Here is a 25,246-nt window from a genome sequence, read left to right as displayed (position 1 = left end):
ATAGCAAGTCGGTATTAATTCTGAAATTAGAAGGACACTTCTTACAGTAGCAGCAGTATTAATAGCAATAGTAACAGGTACTTTTTTTGTTTTGGTCAACTGAACATCCCACTCATGATGAACCTGAAGTTTCCTCTTGGTATGATAAGCCGTTACAAAAATATTGCTGATACGCCCGTAACAGCAATCTGAATACACATAGTATGTTCTGATTTAGTTCAAATTTTCCGTCAAAGTTTCGTCAGATACTTTTTTCAGTATCCTCGGCCTTAGTAGCACTCGCTACAGAAGTATTAGTTTTAATGAAAGTAGTAATAGTACTTGTGGTAGCAGTAGAAGCAGCAGAAGTTGTAGTAGTAGTCGCGTGCAAATATTGCCTTTTTTGGTCAATTAATCATCTCCCTTATCATTTCCCGAAAAATTCAAATTAATATACTCAGTCATTCCTCAGTTACACCCTTTTAACAACCCTTAAACACATAACATGTTATGATTTAATTCAACACTCCCCTCAGCATCATAGGCAGCGCGCTAGCGCTGCCTGAGTAAAGAACGATGTGGGCACAATGTGTTTTTTTTTCTCCATACCCGGGCACTTTGTATCGAAGGAGTTGTCGTAGAAACTTCGAATAGGGCTCATTCGATTGCAAATTGGAGTGGCTAGTGCCCTTTTTAATAGTTGAAAGTGATTGGAGGGCAACTAGTCCCCTCCCCACGCCCATCATTCCCCCGAACACATCCAATCAAAATTTTGAGATAGCCATTTTGTTCAGCGTAGTTTATTTCCAGATAGAAAACATATTTTTGAGGAGGACACTCCACCACTACCCTCAGGGCAAGGGTTTTAAGCTATGCCCTGGGGGCATATAAGGTTTTATAGAAGGCGTTGTCGTAGAAACTTCAAAACAGGCTCATTCAATTGGAAATTCGAAGGGCTCGTACCCTTTTTATAGTCAAAAATGATTAGAGGGCAACTAGCCCCCCCCCCACGGCCATCAGTCCCCCAAACACATTCAATCAAAATTTTGAGACAGCCATTTTGTTCAACGTAGTTGATTTCCAGATAGAAAATATTTTTTAGAGGAGGAAAGGCAAGGGTTTTAAGTTATGCCCTGTGGGAATATAATGTTTTTCTAGAAGGCTTTGTTTTAGAAACTTCAAAAAAGGGTCATTCTATTGAAAATTCAAAGGGCTAGTGCCGTTTTTAATAGTCGAAAGTGATTGGAGGGCAACTAGCCCCAACCCAAGCCCATCATTTCCCCAAACGCATCCAATCAAAATTTTGAGATAGCCATTTTGTTCAGCGTAGTTTATTTCCAGATAGAAAATAGGTTTTTGAGGAGGATAATCCCCCAGATCCCTCACGGCAAGGGTTTTAAGTTATGCCCTAGGGGCATATAAGGTTTTTAAAGAAGTCGTTGTCGTAGAAACTTCAAAAAAAGCTCATTCGATTGGGAATTCAAAGGGCTAGTGCCCTTTTTAATAATCGAAAGTGATTGGGGGGCAACTAGCCCCCCCCCCCCCACGCCCATCATTCCCCCAAACACATCCAATAAAAATTTTGAGATAGCCATTTTGTTCAACTTAATTAATTTTCGGATAGAAAAAATTTTTTCTGAGCAGACTCCTCCGCTAACCTTAGGACCAGCGCTATAACTAATGCTCTGGAGGCGTTCAAGGTTTTTTTATTCAAATCTTTGTCGTAGAAACTAGAAAAAGGACTCATTCGATTTGAAATGCAGAGGGCTGGTACCCTTTTTAATTGTCGAAAGTGATTTGGGGGCAAATAGCCCCCCTCTCACGCCCACCTTTTCCCCAAACACATCCAATCAAAATTTTTAGATAGCCATTTTATTGAACGTAGTTGAAAGTTTTGGAAATTAGTTCTTTAAGGATGGCAACCCCTCCCCCCACAGCCGTCAGGGCACGGGTTGTAATTTATGCCCTGGGGGCATATAAAGTTCTTATTGAAAGCGTTTTCGCAGAAGATTAAAAAGGACTCTTTTGATTGATAATTAAAAGAAATAGTTAATTTTTTCATAGTCCAAAGTGATTAGAGAGTGCCTAACGCACCACTCAAGCCCACTATTATCCAAAACACATCCAATCAAAATTTGGAGCTATCCATGGAAATTAGGTCTTTTAGGATGATAATCCCCTCAGAGCCCTTAGTGCAAGGGTTGTAAGTTATGCCCTGGGGCATATGAAGTTTTTATTGAAATCGTTGTCGTAGAAACTTCAAAAGGGCTCATTCAATTGGAAATTGAAAGGGCAAGTGCCTTTTTTAATAGTTGAAAGTGATTGGATAGCGACCAACGCCCCTCTCAAGCCCTCCGTTTTCCAAAACACATCCAATCGAAATTTTGAGATATCCGTTTTGTTCAACGTAGTTGAACGTTCTGGAAATTAGGTTTTTTAGGATGATAACCCCCTCAGAGCCCTCAGTGCAAGGGTTGTAAGTTATGCCCTGGGGGCATATAAGGTTTATATAGAAAGTTGTTGTATAAATCATATACAGCACGATCGCGCTGCCTAAGTAAAGAACGGGGACACTCGAGCATGAGACAAGAAACGGGGACTAAGTAAAGAAGAGGACAGTCCCCCACAACCCCCCAGGGCAAGAGTTTTAAGTTATGCCCTGGCGGCATATAAGAACGATGTTGGCACAATGTATTATTTATTAATTTTTTCCTTTGGAGCAGGGCACTTCGTATCGAAAATGTTGTCGTAGAAACTTCGAAAAGGGCTCATTCAATTGGAAATTAGAGTGGCTTGAGCCCTTTTTAATTGTCGAAAGTGATTGGAAGGCGACTGACACCCCTTCCACGACAACCATTTTCTGAAAAACAACCAGTCTAAATTTTGGGATAAGCATTTGGTTCAGCGTAGTTGATTTCCAGATATAAATTATGTTCTTGAGGACAGTCCCCCACAGCCCTTAGGGCAAGGGTTGTAAGTTATGCCCGGGGGCATATAAGCTTTTTTACAGAAGGCGTTGTCGTAGAAACTTTAAAAAATGCTCATTCGATTGGATATTCAAAGGGCTAGGGCCCTTTCTAATAGTCAAAAGTGATTGCACGGCAACTATCCCGCCTGTTACTTCGACCTTTTCCCCAAACACATCTAATGAGATTTTATTCAACGTAGTTTTAAGTTCTAGAAATTAGGTCTTTGAGGATGACAACCCCCCCCCAGCCCTCAGGGCAAGGGTAATAAATTACACCCAGGGGGCATATACAATTTTTATATAACGCGTTGTCGTAGAAACTTCAAAAAGGGCTCATTCGATTGGAAATTGAAATGGCTAGTGCCCTTTTTAATAGTCGGAAGTAATTGGAAAGCAACTAACACCCCTTCCACGCCCACAATTTCCCCAAGCACTTCCAATAAAGATTTTGAGATAGCCATTTTGTTCCACGCTGTTCAAAGTTCAGGAAATTATACATTTGAGCAGGACACTCCCCCCACAGTCTTCAGGGCAAGTGATGAAAGCTATTCCTTAGGAATTTTCCGGGTTTTAAATGATGTCTTTTTAATAGAAACTGGAAAAGTTGCTTTTTTAATTTAAAATGTGATAGGGTGGTGTCATTTTTAAATGTCAAAAGTTATTTGAATGTAACTGACCCCTTTTTCATGCCAGCCTTTTTTCCCAATACATCCAATCAATATTTTAGATAGCCATTTTATTCAACGTAGTTGGAAGTTTTGGAAATTAGGTCTTTAAGGATGGCAACCCCTTCTCCTCCAGCCCTCAGGGAAAGGTTTGTAAGTTATGCCCTGGGGGCGTATAAGGTTTTTATTGAAAGCGTAGAAACTTCAAAAGGGCTCATTCAATTGGAAATTGAAAGGGCTAGTGCCTTTTTTAATAGTTGAAAGGGATTGGAGAGCGACTAACGCCCCTCTCACGCCCACTATTTTCCCAAATATATCCAATCAAAATTTTGAGATATCCATTTTGTTCAACGTAGTTGAAAGTTCTTGAAATTAGATCTTTTAGGATAAAAGCCCCCCCAGAGCCCTCAGTGCAAGGGTTGTAAGTTATGCCCTGGGGGCATATAAAGTTTTTATAAAAAGCTGTTATAGAAATTTCAAAAAGGACTCATTTGATTGGAAATTGAAAATGCCTTTTTAATAGTCGAAAGTGAGTGAAGAGTAATTAACCCTCCTCTTACGCCCACCATTTCCCCAAAACATTCAATCAAAGTTTAGAGATAGCCATTTTGTTCAACGTAGTTGAAATTTCTAGAAATTATGAATTTAAGGATGACAAGCCCCACAGAGCCCCAAGGGCAAAGGTTGTACGTTCTGCCCTAAGGGCATATAAGGTTTTTATAGAGTTGTCATAAAACTTCAAAAGGGGCTTATTCAATTCGAAATTGAGAGGGCTAGTGCCATTTTTAATAGTCGAAAGGGATTGGAGGGTAACTAGCCCCCCCTCTCACGCCCACCATTCCTCCAAACACATCCAATAACAATTTTCAGATAGTCATTTTGTTCAACGTAGTTGAAAGTTCTGGAAATTAGGTTTTTGAGAATGACACCCCCCCCCCCAGCACTCAGGGCAAGGGTTGTAAGCTATGCCGGGGGGCATATAAGATTTTTATTGAAAGTTTTGTTGTAGAAACTTCAAAAGGGCTCTTATGATTGGAAATTGAAAGGGCTAGGGTCATTTTTAATAGTTGAATTGGAGAGCGACTACCGCCCCTCTCACGCCCACCATTTCCCCAAACGCATCCAATCAATCAGGTAAGGGTTGTAATTTATGCCCTGGGGGAATATAAGGTGCTTATAGAAAGCGTTGTCGTTTCCAAAAGGGCTCATTCGATTGAAAAGTGAAAGGCCTAGTGCCCTTTTTAATAGTCGAAAGTGATTTGAGGGCAACTAATCTCCCTTTCACTCCCACCCTCCCATTTCTGCTCTTAAAATTTAACCAAATCAAAATAGCGCAAGTTTATCCAAGCTATCAAAGAAAGTAAACAGATTTTTTTTGCGAATGGTATCAAGTTTTCCATTTCAGGCCAACTTGAGGAGATATGAAACTAAATTAAACAGTACTATTTGTGTCCAGATTTTTAAAAGGGTGTATGTTGTTAAAAATCGCTGAAAATTTTTCAACAGCATACATATAGCAGGCCAAACTATAAAGTCTAAAAAACGAAAAGATTTTAAGTATTATTTTCTTTTTCCCTGAAAAGACTATGTCAATATAAAACAAACAGAAATTAATTAAAAAACTTATTCCACAAAACAAGTTTTTCAAAGAAAAGTAAAGAACTCCATTAAACAAAAAATGAGCAAAAATAAAATCAAATAACTTACCAAGCGAGAAACTACCACAAATCAGCATCGATAAATAAATGAAACACAAAACGAACAGAAATTACAATAAATAACCGAGTCAAACTCAAAACGAGCAGAAATTAACATAAGTTGGGCGCATAAGTTGGACTCATCTTCAAAGACATAATTCTCAGACTTCTCAACTACGTTGAACAAAGTGGCTATATCAAAATTGTGATAGGAAGTGTTTGGAGAAATGATGGGCGTGGGGAGGGGATGCCCTCCGATAACATGCGACTATCAAAAGGGGCACTAGCCCTTTCAATGTCCAATCGAATGTGCCCCTTTTAAAGTTTCTACGACAATGCTTTCTATAAAAACCTTATATACCCCCACGGCATAAGTTACAACATTCGCCCTGAGGGCTGGGAGGGGGGGGGGGTCATCTTAAAAGACATACTTTCCAGACCTTTCAACTGCGTTGAACAAAATAACCATCTAAAAATGTTGATTGGATGTTTAGGGAAAGGGTGGACGTAGGAGGGGGGGGGTAGCTGCCCTTCAATCACTTTCGACTATCAAAAGGGCACTAGCCATTTCAATTTCCAATCGAAAGAGGTCTTTTTGAGGTTTCTACGACAATTCCTTCGATACGAAGTGCCCTGTCCTAAGACAAAAACATAAATAATACATTGTGCCAACACCGTTCTTTACTTAGGCAGCGCTGTTGCGCTGCCTATGATTAATCAAAAAAACTTTTTGCATAAAATAAGTTTTCCAAAACAAAGTAAAGAACTTTTGTCCATTAAACCAAAAATTAACAAAAATAGAATCAAATTATGTACCAAGGGTAACTACCACAGATCAGTATCAATAAATAAATGAAACCCAAAACGAACAGAAATTAAAATAAGTCAAACTCAAAACGAGCAGAAATTCATCTGTGTAGGGTTCTAAACCCTATGCTTTCTGAAAGCTAGAATACAATTTGTACTTTACTTAAAAAAAATTCAAATTAAAAAAATGAGCATGGTAAGTTTTATATAAATATGCTGATATTTATTCCTTAAAATCTTAATTAATTTTTGATTTCTTAAACTTATAAAAGTGAAAACATTTATAAGAACTTTAAAAACTTCCATATGAAGTGCCTCTGGAAAAAAAAAAAATAATAATAAAACATTGGAACCGTATGGCCTTTACTATAGGCAACGCTAAGCGTTGCCTATGATATGAACAAACTTTCTATAAAAACCCTACATGTCCCCAGGGCATAATTTACAACCCTTGCCCTGAGGGCTGGGGGGATTTGTTATCCTCAGACATAATTTCCAGACCTTTCTGATAGGTTTAACAAAATGACTATATCAAAATTTTGATTGGAAGTGTTTGGGGAAATGATAGGCGTGGAAGGAGACATTTGCCCTCTGATCACTTTCGACTAATAAAAAAGGCACTAGTCCTCTCAATTTCCAATCGAATGAGCCCTTTTTCAAGCTTATGCGGCAAAACTTTCTATAAAAACGTTATATGCCCCAAGGGCATAACTTACGACCCTTGTCATTAGGGCTTGTCACGTTGAACAAAATGGCTATATCAAAATGTTGATCCGAAATGTTTGGGGAAATGATCGGGTTGAGGGGATTCTCCCTCTGATTACTTTCGACTACTAAAAAGGGCAATAGCCCTCTCAATTTTCAATCGAAAGAGCCCTTTTCAAGTTTTACGACAACACTTTCTATATGCCATTATATGCCCCCAGGGTATAAACTACAACCTTAGCCCTAAGGACTGGGGTGTGTGTCATACTTAAAAACATAATTTCCGGACCCTTCAACTACGTTCAACAAAATTGATACATTAAAACGTTGATCCGAAGTGTTTGGGGAAATGATGGGTTTGGGGGGGGGGACATTTACCTTGTCATCGCTTTTGACTATTAATAAGGGCAATAGCCCTCTCAATTCCTAATTTAATGATTTATTTTTGAAGATTCAACGACAATAGCAAAGACCTAATTTCCAGAACTTTCAACTACATTGAACAAAATGTATATCTCAAACTTTTGATTGGATGTCTTTGAGGAAATGGTGGGCTTGAGAGAGGCGTTAGTTGCCCTCCAATCACTTTCGACTATTAAAAAGGGCACCGGTGCTTTCAGTTTCCAACCGAATTAGACCTTTTTGAAGTTTCTACAACAAAGCTTTCTAAAAAACCTTATATGACCCCAGGGAATAACTTACAACCCTTCTGTAAGTTATGCTGTATGTCATCCTCAAAGACATAATTTCCGGAATTTTCAACTACGTTGAACAAAATGGCTATCTCAAAATTTTTATTGGATGTTTTTGGGGAAATAATGGGCATGGGAGGGGTGTTAGTTTTCCTCCAATCACTTTTGACAATTAAATTTCCAATCGAATGAGCCCTTTTTGGAGTTTCTACAACAACTCTTTCTATAAAACCCTATATGCCCCCAGGGCATAACATAAAACCCTTACCATGAGGGCTGGGGGGGTTGTCATCCTCAAAGACCTAATTTCCAAAACTTTCAACTACGTTGAACAAAATGGATATCTCAAAATTTTGATTAAATGTGTTTGGGGAAATGGTGGGCGTGAGAGGGGGGTTAGTTGCCCTTCAATCACTTTTGACTATTAAATAGGGCACTAGCCCTTTAAATTTTCCAATCGAATGAGCCCTTTTTGAAGTGTTTACAACATCACTATCTATAAACACCTTATATGCCCCCAGGGCATAACTTACAACCCTGGCCCTGAGGACTCTGAGGGGGTTATCATCCTCAAAGACCTAATTTCCAAAACTTTTTGGAAACTAGGTCGAACAAAATGGCTATTGTTGGGGTTCCACCCCTGTTTCTTGTCCTTTCAGATAAATGACCTGTTTTCGTTTTCTTAATTACATTTGCTTATAGTATAATTTTAAAAGACAGGTTAAATTCTCGTTGCTAAGTTTGAGGCGTCGCAATAAGTAAGCTTTGAAGTAAGTTCTATTTTTGTACTTCCTGATTTGGAGTCATTGAAAGATAAAGCTAAGAGAGTAGAATTGGTTTTGAATGGGGATTGGGATGATTGGCTGGGCCAAGCGAATGTCCACCCCTAAACAGTGGTGAACAAATTATTATATTTTTTAGTCTGCGCTTAGACCCCGTTCGGGGAGATATATTTTTGTGTGATTATTGTGATCCTTTTGGATTAATACAAGTAAGGTATTTTCTACAAACTGTGTACTAGTTTCCGTAACAGGCAGAGTAGGAATAGAGCTACGAGGTACCGTCATTATTATATTGACAGGGAGGTTTGTTACCTCCAAGGAGAGAGTTAGAGATTTTCTAGCCGTAACCCAAGGTGGGTACACTTGGCTTTAGAAAGTGGCCATTTGACCACTCGATCGCGTTATCATACCCTGGGACAGGGTATACTGTAAATTGAGTAGTACCGAACCCGATATTTGCAGAACCGGTGTGGTAGACACGGGAATCGCATTATAATTTGGGGCCGGGGCTTTCCCCTCCAATAAGCGGTGACACCCGGATATTACCACGCCAGTGGCGTTGTGGCCTACCGGTATAACACTGTTGGCTAAATACCACAAACAGCTATCTAAAAATTTTTATTGGATGTGTTTGGGGAAATGGTGGGCATGAGAGGGGGGTTAGTTGCCCTCCAATCACTTTCGAATATTAAAAAGGGCACTAGCCCTTTGAATGTCCAATCAAATGAGCCCTTTTTCAAGTTTCTATAACAAAGCTTTCAATAAAAACCTTATATGCCAAAAGGGCATAACTTTCAAACCTTACCATGAGGGCTGTGGGGGAATCTCATCCTCAAAGACAAAATTTCTGGACTTTTCAACTACTTTGAACAAAATGGCTATCTCAAAATTTTTATTGGATGTGTTTGGATAAATGGTGGGCATGGAAGGGGTGTTCGTTGCCTTCCAAACACTTTTGACTATTAAAAAGGGCACTAGCCATTTCAATTACCAATCAAATGAGCCCTTTTTGGTTTTTACGACGACACTTTCTATAAAAACCTTATATGGCCCCAGGGCATAACTTACAACCCTTGCCCTGAGGGCTGTGGGGGGTTGTCATCCTCAAAGACCTAATTTCCAGAACTTTCAACTACGTTGAACAACATGACTATCTCAAAATTTTGATTGGATGTGTTTGGGGAAAAGGGGGGCGTGAGAGGGGGGTTAGTTGCCCTCCAGTGATTTTTGACTATGAAAAAGGGCACTAGCCCTTTGAATATCCAATCGAATGAGCCAATTTTGAAGTTTCTACGACATTGCTTTCTATAAAAACCTTATATTCCCCCAGGGCATAACTTAAAACGCGTTTCCTGAAAGCTGCGGGAGTGTCCATCCCAGAAAGGTAATGTTTGTCTGGAACTAAACTACGCTGAGCAAAATGGTTATATCAAAACTTTGATTGGATATTTTGGGGGAGATAGTGGGCGCGGAGGGGTATTACTTGCCGTCCAATCATTTTCGACTATTAAAAAGGGCACAAGCCACTCCAATTTCCAATCGAATGAACCCTTTTCGAAGTTTCTACGACAACTCCTTCGATACGAAGTGCCCTGGTCTAAAACGAAATAAAAAAAAAAAAACATTGTGCCAACATCGTTCATTACTTAGGCAGCGCGATTGCGCTGCCTATGATTAATGCAGGTTTGTCTTTAACTGAATAAAATTCTAGTATTATCGACGTAATTTGCATATTGTCTATACAATCCATCGTTTAACAACATCTTTTCTAGGGAAGAGGGGGGGGGGGAGGGTGTTGTCCTTACATATCTTCCCTAACTAAAATCCAACATAGTTCTTAGGCAAAGCAAGATTAAGGATTTATTAAGACTTACTTTTCTCGTGACCTAAAAGAAAGCAGTTAGTGACATTCTCTAAAAAAGAACACGTTTAGCTATAGATACACATTATTTATGGTAATTTTTTTTTTGAAATAACAGATGAAATGAACAAATGATAGACACTGGGAGCTGCCAGAAGTTTGCCTTGTAACATAATGTGACAGGCATGTAATATAATAATGACTAGAAGGTATAGAGCGCGTAACAGCTTAGAATTTAATTTGTGAAGTCAAAAAGTAATTCCAACAATTTTTTTTTATTATTATTCTATACATGAGGTGGGATGTCCCCTCCTCGATTCTTCGCTTTTCACGTAAAAAGTATACATTTTGTCCCAATTCTTTAAGATCAACTGCTGAAACATTAAGGCCTTTGAACTAGAATAAGATTTTTAGCACGACAGTTTATCGTAAAGAGCAAGAGGCTTGGAGGGGACATCCCTTCCCATATATGGGACAAATTCTGTTTGTTTCAAATTTTAGCGTTGCTTCTTACTCTAAGTTGAATTTTTTATGTTGTTGTTTCATTTAATCTCAATGTACCCTTACTCTGGATAGTACATAGGAATGTGGAGGGAACACATTTTGGGGAATACACAGGAAAGTTCAGAAAAATAATTGTCCAAGAGGTCCATTCTAATTTCATTCTTATTCCTTACACTATATCGATGTAAAAGAATATAACCTTGGATTCTCACCCATCCGATTTGTTAAACCCGGATTCAAGCTTTTTCTCGGGTTCCTTTAGGTATACTAATTTTCAGTATTATGTATTATTTTTATGCTGTTCAAAACCAACAAGAACAAATCAATACTTTAAATAAAACATTCCGAAAGGCCCAAATCAAAGGGTGGAGTTTTCAAGCCAGTGTTGACGCTCTGTAATATTGGCGCATTTTCTTGATTTTTAGACTTCGTTTTAGCATTTGCTGTCGGTTTTTCCCCTTCATTTCAAACTCTCTTACGCTTTTTTTGTGTGCTGAAGACCAACTATGGACATTGTTTTGAAATATATGCAATTTCTTTCACTGGTAATCGCCTTAACCATCCCCCTTTTTTCACTAATAATGTCAGATTTTTCTTATTCCTCGCAATCGACCAATCCTGTCTTAAAAACAGCCTACAATTATAATTATAAAAGAAAATTTAACACCTCCACCCCCACACAACCTGGGCTTATCTGAATTTGATCTTAGTCGTTCTTTCCTGAAACCAGCGATTTTGATAAATAAACCACTACATGAAAACTAAAATCATCCTAAATTCTGAAAAAATTATAAAAACGATGTTGCTAAATACTAGGCCATAGAAATAAAGAAAGGGCAGAGTTCAAAACCCGGATAATTACGAACCAAGATATGTAGTGTGTAGCCATGGGCGCCAAAACGAGGCAGCATCCCATCCCATAGGAACAAATAAAGAACATCACTTTGCGACTTAGGCCTCTATTTAGACCCCTTAGGCCTTTTGCAACTTAGAACCCCTATGTTATTTTCCTCCTTTCACCTTGAATCTACTTAAAACCAATTTCATTGTAACCTGGTTTACACCAATAACGCAATTACGTCTTGGGAAAGTATTGCCCCCTCCCCAAAAAAAAGAAAAGTTCTTATTCAGCCAAAGTTTACAGACAACAGCTGCTCAATGTTATTTCCTTCACGATTAGCTTCTGTCAAATGGCAACTTTAACTTAAAAATCTTTTTGTACAAAAAAGGGGCCTTTGAAAAGTGTATCAAACCAAAGGAAGTATTATAGTGCTTTATCATTACGCCGTAAAACATTTCACGCTAGCACAATTGAAAAATAAACGTTATGCTACGTAATCTTACGGAGCAAATTTTTACTGTAAGCTAGGCAGTTCTAACTAGTCCCAAGCTCCACACATGATTTTTCGGATCCGAAAAATCATTCGGAACGTCCGTTTATGTTACGTTCCATTACTGTATTTTACGTTATAGAGAAGTCAACATAGTAGGAACAAAATGGATTTCCTTAATAAGCAATTAATAAATTGCTTATTAAGTTGATCACGCGTGAAAAGCAAGCTTTTCAAGCGTGATCAAAGCTTGAATCTCGAGCTCCGTTTCAAATTTTAATTTTCAGCATTTTGCTTATGATGATGATTGTGATGATTTTAGACCATTATTATGAGGGTTTTATGAATTTTTACGTTATCCTGGTGTAAGAGTACTCAGCTAAGTGTGAAAAATATACTTAACGTAACGTAGCTGAACCACTCAACATAGAAAATTGCTTTCGAAGCAAGAAAACCCTTTAATCATGGAAATTTAGAAAAGGTACATCCAAATTTTAGTTACCAGCTTATTGCGTCTCTTCAAAAAACTAAAAGCACCAAAATATGAGAACACACCATATGCCACAAAAAAGACCGGATCTAGAGGGGAGGCTATCGAGTTTCAACCCCAACACCCATAATTTTTCTCCCGACTCGTCAAATCGTAATAAAATGTATCTAAACAAATTTTTGACACGTTTTTTTATGTCTGTCTCGGCATTCTCCCTAAAGAACAGGGTGACTAGCACGTCTTCTTTTGTTTCAATATCAGTGTTGCAATTCAATCTGATGTTCACTTTCGTTTTTTCCACCAGTAAGTTGGCCAATCCTTCCATCGTGCTCATTTAAATGGTGATGTATACAACCAAATTCGAAAAGATTTGACACAACAGCTGTTGAATTACCCTGCCCATTTATTTGATTGTCCTTGTTCTCGAGTACATTTAAAATACTATCGATCCTTCTGACGGGATTGATTTCAAGTACTTTTTTCTGTTCTCACAAGATATTAGCCTAATGTATTGACTATCCTGGGTTGACTGCTGACCTGGAAGGTAATAAAGTATTTTCAGAGCACTACAGCAACTGTTTCATTTTATCATCTAAAGCAAGTCTGGCATTTTCAAGGGTGCACCTTTAAAATTAGTTTTCCGTCTTGTTGGGGCACCAGTGCTTTGAAAACGAGAGAAAACGCACTTAGTTAAATTTAGTATTGAATCCTCTAGTAAACATACACGCATTTACAACAGAAAATGAAAACTCAACGAAACTGACACAAAAAATTAAGCAAGAATCGATCCATAATAACTTCTTCAGTCCAAATCAGCAACAAAATATTTTGGGAAACACCTGCCGTTTTACTCCTTTGAAATAAAGCCTTTCAAGAAACGACAGAAATGAGACTCACACCTTACTGCAGGTAAGCCAATTTTACCAAGATATAGAATTCGAATTTCTTCACCTAAAAAAGAAAGCAATCATTCAATCACAGAGATTAATAGGACTTATTAACGGGATTTTGAAAGTAGGTTTAATTCACAAAAGGATTAATATATTAATATTCATATTATCTAGGTCACTGTGAATTGCATTTATATAGCTAGCAGGGGCTTGTATATCATTCGATCTCACGAATATTCACCACCATTTCATTTTGAAATGAATTGGAGACATTTTTGATTGTCAACGTATGCCAGGGCTCAACTTGTGCCTTATGATATCGTACAACGGGCACACCTAATTGGCTTAAAAATTAGAAAACAATAAAACCCCATTTATGGTTATGAACCCTCAAACTGTACTTTTACTAATATTAGATAAAGTCCTTGCCTGGAAGGCTAAGAGGTTTATATATCTTGGCTACCCCCGATAGATTGCCACCCCCTATCTAGGATGGGTTGCCACCGATTTGGAATTATATATTCAACAAAGAGTACAAAAAGCTCAGGCCGTCTTCGTGTCTCTTCCCAAGTTTCTGTGGATTCACCACTAGATAAGCAGCCCGAAAAAAAAAAAATCCAAGTGTCTTTTTTTAATTATTTCTATTGATACCTATACCAGAAAAATGAAGGGTTTCGGGAAATCCCTCCCTATAAATAGAATTTATAAGTCATTAAGACACTAGAATTGCAATGAGCATTTCTGCATTGAGGGAGGACACACACCCCTCCAAAAAGAATTCTAAGACTCTGTTTAGCTTATTTTTATCCTGTTTTCTGGCCGTTGTAAAAGATATATCTCCCGTCACGATTTTTTTTTTATATCTCAGGTTAGAGAATACAGGGAGAAAATAGTCAACCACCCCTGCTAGTGAGGGGTTTTAAAACCCTCTTGACGAGCCTTAACCACCAACTCCCCCCACCGCTAATGTTCCAGGTAAAATCTTTTGACCCCATTTTCACTAGTACTGTAAAAAAATAACATACCAAGATTTGCACAAGGAACATATACCTAGACTAAAAGAAAACAAAGAGAAAGATCGACACATAAGTTTTAAATTAAACCACATATAATTTATTAAAAATTTTATTTATCATAACTTAAAAAAACCTAACCAACCAATTTTAGAAAATTTAAAATTTAATTCATTTATCAGTTGACCATTTTCATTTTTATGATTTTATACAATGATTATAGAAAGTTCCGAAGTCTAATTTGAATGCATATTGACATCTACATTCAATATACATAGTTGATTGATCAGTTGTGGTCATAGTTTATTGATCTGTTCGACGTGTTCTACAAGTCCTCTCAAGTTCGTTAGTTAATCTATGAATGAAGCAACAGCAACAACCTCATCAGCTTGGGACTTTTTCCAGAAAGATAAAAATACTGAATATATATTGCTGGTGATTCCCCTTTATTCAACCTTTCTTAAATTATAAAATGGGTATCGTCGAGAACATACTTCCTTTTTCTTCTCCTTTCCTTTTATTAGCAGTAAAATAAGGCATTATAAATCGAAAAAACAAAAAAAAAATCCAAGGCACGTGAAAAGTCCAGCTTACGAGCCCATGGTGCACTAAATATGTACCGAAAAAGAGATAAAAAAAAATTAAATAAAAACATGTTTTAAGAAACACGAATTAGCAGGCAAAATCATGTACCGAATTTACTTAATTTGTGTCATAAGAGGATTATACTGATGATCAAGTTTTGGTTACAGATATTACGTTTGTCCGATAACCGTCTAGCGAAGGCGGCTTACAATAAGATATTGAAATCTTCTAAAGAGGCGACATGAAAAAAAAAGAAGAAAAAAAAAATATTAAAGCCCTGCTGAACAATACTGGCTTTTCGTAAGCATGGAATAAGAGCGAGGGTCCCATTATAAACCTGATGATTTCCTTAGTATGTTGGATTCGCGCCTTAAGGACCAGGAGATTCAGGTTTAGCTTATAGGTGGTGAGAGGTTAAGTGCTCTAAGATTTTATAAGCAGATTAAAGTAGTGTCTTTAGGGGAATTTTACTTGAGACTGAACCTACCATGGAGGGTACTGAAGAGCTGGTTGCGAGCAAATTGTGTGACATTGCGTAGGGGACGCTGAGATTCTTATGATAAAAGATGGCCCAGAGGTGGGTGCCCTTGCCCCTTTTGTGTCTGGAACATTTTATGAATAATTACCAAAGTTTAGAGAATTTAAGGAATAGCTTTTTAGGGGTGGTGCACCACGTCTCCCAGGGAGCTAATTATTGCGGTGGAAGTATTTTTTTTATATAGAGAATGTTTTAGAGGCACGGAAGTTATAATTTAGAAGTGTTGAGTTCAATTGTTGGATTTGTTAGTTTTTTATATGCATTTTTTTGTGTATAGGGCCACTGGTTTTTAAATACACGTGTATGTACTGAGTTAAACTTACATACAACCAAACATAGTATATAAGGTCATATTCAATAAGCTCCGAAAGATACTCCTTATTTTAATAAAAAATGATTATATAGACTTAATCTTTAAATAAAATAAAATATAAATATTATTTTAAAATAAAAGTATTTAATATTAGCTGACGTATAAGCTGAATATACTCTGTATATTCTACAAATACCCTGTAAGCTCAGTCAGAGTCAACTCAGCTCTGAATGGCTACCTTGAGAAATCTAGGGGGAAAACACGGGAAGCGTTGGATGATTTGCCCCCAACCATGCATTGCACTCCCGGCCGAAGGCATTAAATCAGGAGATTGGTAACTGCACAGTGCAGACCATTGGTCATCATGCGGAAAAGTTTTTTTTTAGTTTAAGAAAGTTATAATCTGACGCGTGAATGTCTTCAATCTGAAATAAAATACAAAACAAAATGATTATATTAAACAAACTCAATTTAGAAAGGTTAAATAAATCAAACAAAACATGAAGAGGAAATAAATAATAATAATTAATTTTTAACCTAGTAAAAACAACAAGACAAAAGTGGAGAAAAGTATTTTTGAAGAAATAAAGAGACCAAATAAAACAATAAACAATCCACTAGGAAAAAAAGAAATGGAATAAAACCTTGAAATGGCAGAAACTTAGTAATAGCAAACTCGGCCAACTCTTTATGTAACAGGGCTAGTTCTGCCATTATATCTGGAGCATTAAAATTCTGCAGAATTGTTCTGTTCTTATACGATGCTGGCAGATAAAGTAAAAATTTCAAATAACGAAAATAGACTGAACGAAGAGCTCGGATATCTTTTTTGGGGAAAATTTTGAAACAAAGCAGATAAAGATAAGAGGTGGAGTAGAGTGGAGGTCGCAATGGGTCGAGTACAGTTTCACTAGTGTTTTACGTATATTTTTACTCCTGTTGGTAACGAATTTTGAATACCCGATCTGGAGCTTAAATTTAGCGCCAGAAACTGTGCACGAACAAAACGACCGTAATTTACTTGTAATCGAGTTTCCCAACCATTCAACGGATTCAACAAAAGGTATAAAAAAAATTGACAACTAAGTGGTGATCTAGAAGAAGCCTTAACAATAAAAGAGAGGAACTCACGCTTATCAACATTCAGAGAAAGTCTAATAGTGGAAAAATAAGAGGCAACAAAATTAACAGAATCACAAAGCCCCTTCCGTGTCGACTAATTAAAAGAATGTCATCCGAGTAAGCTAGGTATGGAACATTACGGTTGGCCGAAAAGGACAATCTTCGGCAATCTGTCATCCTTCATCCGCAGAACGTGCCCTAGCTTTAGAAAATGGGATTGAACCACGCTTTTCGTACCGCCTACTGTTTGAAATACGGTCAGTCATCCCGGTACCCAGAACAATCCGCAGGCAATTTCTCTGGAAAACATCTAGCAAATCTTTATCCACTTTTCGAAGCCCCCGTGCTTCAGAGCCATGTTTAACTGCTGTCATCACTTTAGCTCCCAATATTCTAATCTTGGTTTGCAGACTTATCTTCCTATTCTTCCAAATTTTTTTCAACTCTGAAAAAACGCCATGAGCCTTGGCTATTCTACTTTTAACATCTTCACTGATCTCACAGTCTTTACTAATAATTAAATTTAAAAAAAAACACGATTTTTAAACTGAAAGCAAGGAGCGACATTAAAACGAACAGAAGTTATTACGTGTATGAAGAGGATTTCTCCCTCCTCAACACCTGGCTCTTTACGCTAAAGTTTTTTAGTACTTTAAAAAAGCTTCTTATTGTTCTAATTAAGCCACCCGTGATTTAACTGTCGTTCTTAAAGAATTGGGACAAAATTCAAGCTTTAGCATGAAGAGCTAGGTGTTTACGAGGAGACAATCCCCATCATACACGTAATAATTTCTGTTCGTTTTAAGTTTTAATGTTGCTCCTTACTTTCAGTTGAAAAAACTTTTTTTGTATTTAATTTCTGATCGTTTTTTAAATAATCCCAGGAAATCTGGCCCCGCATCCACGGAGAAATCCTCCTTTCCACGTAAATATTCTCTAGACAATTCAATCCCGGTGAAAATTGACCCCTGACAATTACCCTTAACAATTCCATGCGTAAAATTGAGACGGTAAAGAGAAAGCAAGACAAAAAGAATTTTGTTTTGGAAAACTGGCAAATTCCCACAGTGTATAATTTCCCCTGACAAATTCCCCTGCAAATTTTATAACTTAGACCTTTCTCATGTGGCTGCGGGGGGTCACGTTATATCCAAAGGCATAGTTATACGGCCTTTCAACTATGACGAACAAAATGGCTATCTCAAAATTTTGATCGGACGATTTTGGGAAAAAGGGGGCAAACGCATCCACGGCCTAGTTGCCCTACAATCTTTTTGGTCACTTAAAAACAGCACCAAAACTTTTAATATCCGTTCGAATGAGCCCTATCACGATAATCTGGGACCACTGGGTTGATACAATCACCCCTGGGAAAAAAAACAAATAAAAACGTATCCACGTTCTTTTTTCTGGCAAAAAATGTAAAATTTCTCATTTTTGCAGATAGGAGCTTGAAGGGGGATAGAACACAACCCTGCTTAGCTCCTGATTTAATACAAAACCAGCTGCTAACCTCATTTCCCACCTTAACCGCAGCGGTGTTATTCTCGTATACAGCACTAATCACTTTAATTATTTGTCTGGTATACCATACAAGGATAAGACCTTCGCAAAAGCTCTTCTACCAACATAATCGAATGCTTGCTCACAATCCATAAAAAGGAGAACCAAAGGTGTTTTATAACTCAGACACTTCTCAATTATTAACCTAAGTGAAAATTTGGTCGACAGATCCTCTATCCTTTCTAAAACCGCACTGTTCTTCTCTTATAGCTTTGTCTACAGCATCTCTCGGTCTAAAGAGTATCATATTACTAAGTAATTTGCTACCTACAGGGACCAGACCAATGTCTTGGTAATTACCACATTCACTCTAATCACCTTTTTTATATAGTGGTTTAATTAGGCTTCTCCAAAAATCGCTATGTACTTCCCCCTTTTCGAAAATCATATTCAAAATCTTCAGTAACTTATTTCTAACCTCAAAGCCACCATATTTAAGAACCTCATTTACCACACTATCAGCAACTGGAGCCTTATTATTTTTCAATTCTTTTAGTACTGTCGCTAATTCTTCCTCATAAAACAAATCTTCCTTCACATCCTAGGTATCACAAACTTTTTCATTTTCCTCTATATCTTTTCCTCTACCTCTATATCTTTTCAGCAACTCTATCCCGGTTTAGCAAATTCTCAAAATCTTCTGCCCATCTCTCTTAACTCTTTCCTTATCACTAATTGTTGCCCTGTTCCTAACTAGGACGTAGCACAATATCCCTCATTATCAAGACGAATATCATCAGGGGCCATGGCAATCATCGCCGTTTCTTCTTCGAGAGTATCGACATACTCAACGACTCCACTAGCTACCAAGTCATTCCAGCTGCAATAGCAAGTGATGAGTCATCCCGTGAGCAACTTTAACTAGGACAAGTCCAGATTGATTATTCCCCCTCAATTTATCAACATGCCAGTTTAAAAATAGACGGGGATAAAACCCCACCGCGTCTCATACCTTGCCTTACGCGAGTTGGAGAATTTAAATAAGGACCATCACTTGTTTTAAGCCGGAGAAAAGAATTTCCATACCCATACTTTAAAAGATAAACAATAGAACACTTTGTACCATTTGAAACCAGAAAATAAAAAGCTTGAGTGTGGACAAATCAAGAGCACATATATACAGGCCATCATCTCTTTTCGAAGCTCCGACTAGAAGCGAAGACAGAACTCTGTGTGCCTGCTGACAACCGAAACCCTTCTAAAACCAAACTGGTTTGTCCAAAAATTAACACTAGAATTTGCAAAAGGCAGCAAAAGATACTCATGCACTTTGCTAAGGCTATGGTTATAAAGCGATATGAAGAATATGAAAACGTTCAACAAGGAAACGAAAAGGAAACATATTGGTCAGTTTATTGATCCGTCATAGTTTATTAATCAAAAGGAAGTGGTCAGTTGGAGCATTTCGTTTTTTTTCTGATTATAGAAAGTTCAGAAGTCTAATGTGAATGTATATTGATTTTTAAAGCAAAACATTTGGCTTTTAAGCAAATTTTACGTATTTGTCCCAAGCTACGTAGCATAGCTACTTCTATTACAACAATACATTAACTATTTACGTATTTTCAGTCTGATTTTTAACTTCTGTGTGTTAGTTTCACCATCTCGGCAGTAATTGTTTGGGCACCGTTTACTTTTCAACAATTTTTGCATTTCGCAACGCACTTTCAACAAGAACTACACAAGTGCAATCTTCGTACAGGTAAAACAAAATCACCAGAGTACACAGACTCCAAGAAACTTCCAAACTCTCAGAAGACAATACTCAGGGTAGATTGTAAAAGGAGTCAAATTTCGCTTTGTCAATCAGATTCTATACCACTCTGTGAAATAACTGTCTAAAGTGGGACAACATTAAATTTTCTTATATTTCCGATCAAAAGAAGATTAAAGGAAGATCAGAAGGAGATGGATATATTAAAGGGAGAGGGGGATGATAATCAGGGAGGGAGAGAGAAAAGGGACTAGGAAAAGAGGTAAAAACGTTTCCCTATCGATCCATTTGAAGTCCTTGGGCCAAGGAGAAGCTAATGCCCAAATAACTGTATCAAGACAGAGCCCCCCCCCCCAAAAAAAAATAGAACCCAGAACAGATAAATAAAATATTATTGTCACACCATTTTGAAACACAACATAAGTTTTTGTGTTAAAGAAACCCCAATACAGAAGGATTTGGCCAGACAAAGGAGAAAGGGGAAGAGAAAGGTTATTTTATTTTAGTCGCATCCAAGAAAAAATCGAGTCAGATTAAAATTCTAAGTAAACAGATGGATCTTTTAAAACTCTTATACGTTTCTGCCATTTTCACCTAAAAATAGCCGCGTGTTCATAGACTGTATAGGTAATCACTTGCTACTTTTTGAGGTAAGAAAACTTGTATTATGACCTGGCATAGCCTAGTAGAGGCTTATCCGTTTAAGAATCGGTTTCCGGCACATATGGCACGTTTTAAGGGTTTGTGCACAGCTTTCACAAGTTCCATGACCGCAAGAAAATGCGACATTTTTTCTTTTTTCTAAGCAAATTGGACACCTAGTGGCCTCTTCCATCTCAGCAACACGTTTTTCCAGGTACTGTAAACGTTCCACAGCCCGAGAGCTACTTCCAGCATTTAATGAAATGCCATCTAGAAAGAGGATAAAATAAATAAGTTCCGTCAATAATAAAATGAAACCTTGAATGGAAATCAGAGAACAAGAATAGTTTCTACATTATACTTGAAACATTACCAACTTAGCCGCCTTCCCCTCTCCAAAAAAAAAAAAAAAAAAAAAAAAAAAAAAAAAAAAAAAAAAACGGATTTCTTACTCAATTGGTTTCAGCAAAATTTATCTGAAGATAATTTTCGAGATCTCACAAAAAAAAAGGAAAAAAAGATATAAAAAAGGAATGATTAACTTAGTAAATAGCCAACAATTAAAAAAAAAAAAAAAAAAAAAAAAAAAAAAAAAAAAAAAAAAACATGTGCTTCCTTTATACATAGCAACAAAAATGTAGTCGAGGTGTGCCCGTATCTTAAACACCTTGATTGCCCAACCTTGAAAAAAAAAATGTAGCCAAAAAAGAAATATATATTCCGTAAAATGAGCAAAGAAGACACACACCATTATCAGAAAAGAAATGATATAGCCCCACATACAACGGAGAATTCCATTAAGAATATATGAAATTTCGAAACTAAAACACACGTGGATCAATTCGTCGCTTTTGGAAGGGAAGGGGGTTGGATACTGGAGTAAAGCAAATATATTGCAGCAAAGCCGATACGGGATGCAGTATGAGGGCAGGTTCCTTGTAAAGCTCAGAGTTTATTTTGTTTTCTTGTTCTTTCTTGATATCTTTATTTTTGTGTCGTTGACTGGTGTGATTTGGTTAATTAATTGAGCCACAGTGGACAGGTCATTTGGCCTTCTAGTAATGGCTATATTTACAGAACTGAGTAGTGTGTTAATTCTAAATTGACGAAAATAAAGAAACGTATCTATCTTGATACTGACTACTTAAAAGAAATAAATTGTTATGTGTACGAAGAGGCGGAATATTTAGAATACATCGGCAGCGCATACATATAAACAAGATACCCGGTACACAAACCCTTATTTAAAGTCGCTAAAAGTTAAATAGCTTAAATAAAATGGTTTAAAATTTCGAGTGAAAGTCGTCGATCAAATTCTGTATGTATGGCTAATTTTAAACGCAAAATTTAAAATTAGCATAAATGTTATTTTAAAGTCACCGTGAAATGACTTTCCGGTGAGTAGGGATGCGATTACTTCAGATAAATTGAATGGTAATACTAAAGCTAGTACTGGCTTTCCACCATCTACTTGGTATAAACACCCTTTATCAGTTTACCGACGATTTATTATTCAGTACATCCTTTGACCCTTTCATTCTACTCGCCCTTTTGCAACTCCATCACCTATATCTCTTTTTTTTGTTACAGGCCTACATGTTACAATAACTTTGTCTGGCATTTCTAGTCCCGAAGTCTTTAGGTCATTACAAATTCAAATTAGTTCAAATTAAATTTTACGGTTAAGATTACAATTAAATGAATTTAAATTTAAGGCATTTAAAAGAACTTTAAGTCTGCCATAATGAACTTTAATGGCATTTTTAAGTGTCATCTGGCAACTGCCTTCCTTGCGTCTCATTGTCCCTCGGGTAAGCGAATTGATGAGTAAAAAAAACTCACCTTTTTGTAATTTATGCTGAATCACCTCTTTACACGTTAAACATTTTTTCATCCTAATTGCACAATCTAAGCAAGCTATTTTATGTCCACACGGAATAAATTGTACTTGATCACGAATTTCACAACAGACTATACATTCTGAGGGTTCTTCCACTGCCTCTTCCAAGTTCAAACCAGACATCAACTTCGCAGCAGCATCAGGAGCTGAAGATGTTGATGGCTTGCACTCTTTAGCTTCTAATAAGGGAGATTGCCTGCAAAAGACAAATAGATAATACAAAATACAGAAGACAGCTTTTACAAAAACGCGTAGGCAGGTTTCTTTGTAGCCACGCTTCTAATTCCGTCTCCTAAAGAGATATCGGGCAAGTAATATGTCTTGTATTGAATCAACCTTTTGTCATCTCCTAATTCCGTACTCATCTCAATTTTAACTGAGATTTTACGATTTTTTTTTAAATGAATTTTCAGCAATTATATATGGGTTATAGATAATTATAGATGAACATATAGATTGCCAATAAATACGAAAGCATTAAAACGAAATAAAAAACATATGTAAATAAAAAATATATAAGTAATGAACAATAAATAAATAATATCAAGTGACATAACTGTATTCACGTGCTGACTTTAGTCTCTTTTCTCATTACTCTGCAGTTTTTCGTGTAAATCCGTGAATTTTATCCGTGTAAATCCGAAAATCTGTTTTTCCGTGTATTTGTAAAAGATGAGTTCATATCTACACCATTAGTTTCTATCATAGACTCCTGGTGAAAATCACCAGTTTTCAGTTATTCACTACTAGCGAAAAAATCATTCTAAGGTTTTACACTGTATATCATAAACTGTTGCACCGGAAACCGTGCACCATAAATTCATCATCCAACAGTTCTAAATTATATGAAATATTGCTAAAACCGCAATCCACAATATTTTGTAATGGTCTATATGCTTTTTTCCGTAAAAAGGAGATACTAAACTAGTTGGTATGATTTTTATTTTACCTGACTTGTTAAATTTTGCGCTTTTACCCGGTTTGTAAACATGTCTGGTTATCACCTATTTTATATTATTAATTACATACAAAAAAGAAGAAACAGATTTTCTTCACTTAAATTACTTAAATTCACTTCACTTCACTTAATTTCAGCATTAAACCATGAATATAGACAATAATTTAACAATTCCCTCTTTTATAGATTCCTCTACTGAGGATGTCCTATATATTCAGAAGGTCTTGAAAAAATCTACTGAGGTTCTCAATAATAGAGTCACCAAAATTAACAAATAGTAACTTTAGAGAAACAAATTCCGTAGGCAACTAAACTTGTATCGCTTAAGACTATACATTTTTTTCACGTTTTGTGCCACCAAAAATGATAGGCCGGTAGTTCTTTGTAGAGTTTAATCCCTAAGAATTGAAAGACGGCTTTGATGGAATATCCTCCACAATAGGGCCAGTTTCATTTGAGTGTGCAACACTGAAAAAAAAATTTTTTTAGTACTAGTTTAAGGTAACTCACCAGAAAAGATGTAGACAAACAGTTTAAGCTACAAGTTGGGTTAATCTGGTATGTGTGATTATATGACATTGCGCTTTATTAATTTTTGTATCAATTATTATTGTAGATTCCCCTCTATGCATGTCCTATACATTTAGTAGGTCCCAAAAATTCAATTGAGGTGCTCAATTTGAGAGCCAAAGATTTTCCGATTGAAAGAATTGAAAGATGGCTTTGATGAAATAGCCTCCACAATAAAGTATGCAACAGGTCCAAAAAAGTATGCAACACTGAGCATGACAATTTAAGTACTTCTAAGTAAACCCTCCAAATTAAAGCTACCAAAACAGAAGCACACCAACAGTTTAAGCTTCAAGCCTGAATAATGTGATTACATAACATTACGCTTTATTTATTTCTGCATCAATCATTGTCAGTATAGAGGTCAATCATTAAACAGACACTGGATCACTCTAAACAGACATATAGACATTATATACATACAGACATTAAAGATCACTATAATATTTACAAATCAATCATTTCAGGCGTAAAAGTATCACCATAACTCCTAAAGATTTGAACCTGGCATTTCCACTTTGTTGAGATAATTGCCAAAACCGTTTTCTAAGCTGTTCTCATAGGGAGCATCATCAGGGCAATGCAAGTAAAATCACAGTTTGATTCTCCTGATCTAATCTTGCGCTTCTAATCTTCACTTTTAGAATAGCTCGGAAAATATTTCCTGACAATTATCTCAGATCTGTGAAAATATCAGACGAGACCTTTAGACAGAATAGCAAAACTATACATATTACATTTTCTTGCAAAATAACAGTGGCGACGATAAGGGGGAGGGGCATAATACTGTGTCCCACCTAGATTTGAAAAAAAAGTTTGTTGGGATATTTTCAATGAAAAATAAAACATTTCATCGAAAAAGACTCCGATCTAAAAAAAAAAAAAAAAAAAAAAAATTAGGAATTGATTCTACACCAAGAGGAAGTCCTTAAAAAAATAAAATATACTTTGCTACAA

At 36.7% G+C, this 25,246-nt stretch overlaps 1 protein-coding gene across 1 annotated transcript in view; it reads right to left on the bottom strand.

The window, feature by feature from the left end:
* Positions 1-13,166: 13,166 nt before the first annotated feature.
* LOC148954076 (E3 ubiquitin-protein ligase MIB2-like) overlaps positions 13,167-25,246 on the bottom strand; it is a 104,898-nt gene continuing 92,818 nt past the window's right edge. Inside the window, 3 exon segments of the mRNA XM_089085819.1 lie at positions 13,167-13,432; positions 20,892-21,131; positions 22,704-22,957. Coding sequence (XP_088941945.1) covers positions 20,902-21,131; positions 22,704-22,957 — 484 coding nt within the window. The 3' untranslated portion in view covers positions 13,167-13,432; positions 20,892-20,901.

This window comes from Artemia sp. Qi Xiang Cuo, chromosome 3, assembly GCF_049724085.1.
Source record: "Artemia sp. Qi Xiang Cuo chromosome 3, ASM4972408v1, whole genome shotgun sequence".
Classification (NCBI taxonomy): Eukaryota; Metazoa; Arthropoda; class Branchiopoda; order Anostraca; family Artemiidae; genus Artemia; species Artemia sp. Qi Xiang Cuo.
This window is presented reverse-complemented; position numbering and strand designations above follow the sequence as displayed.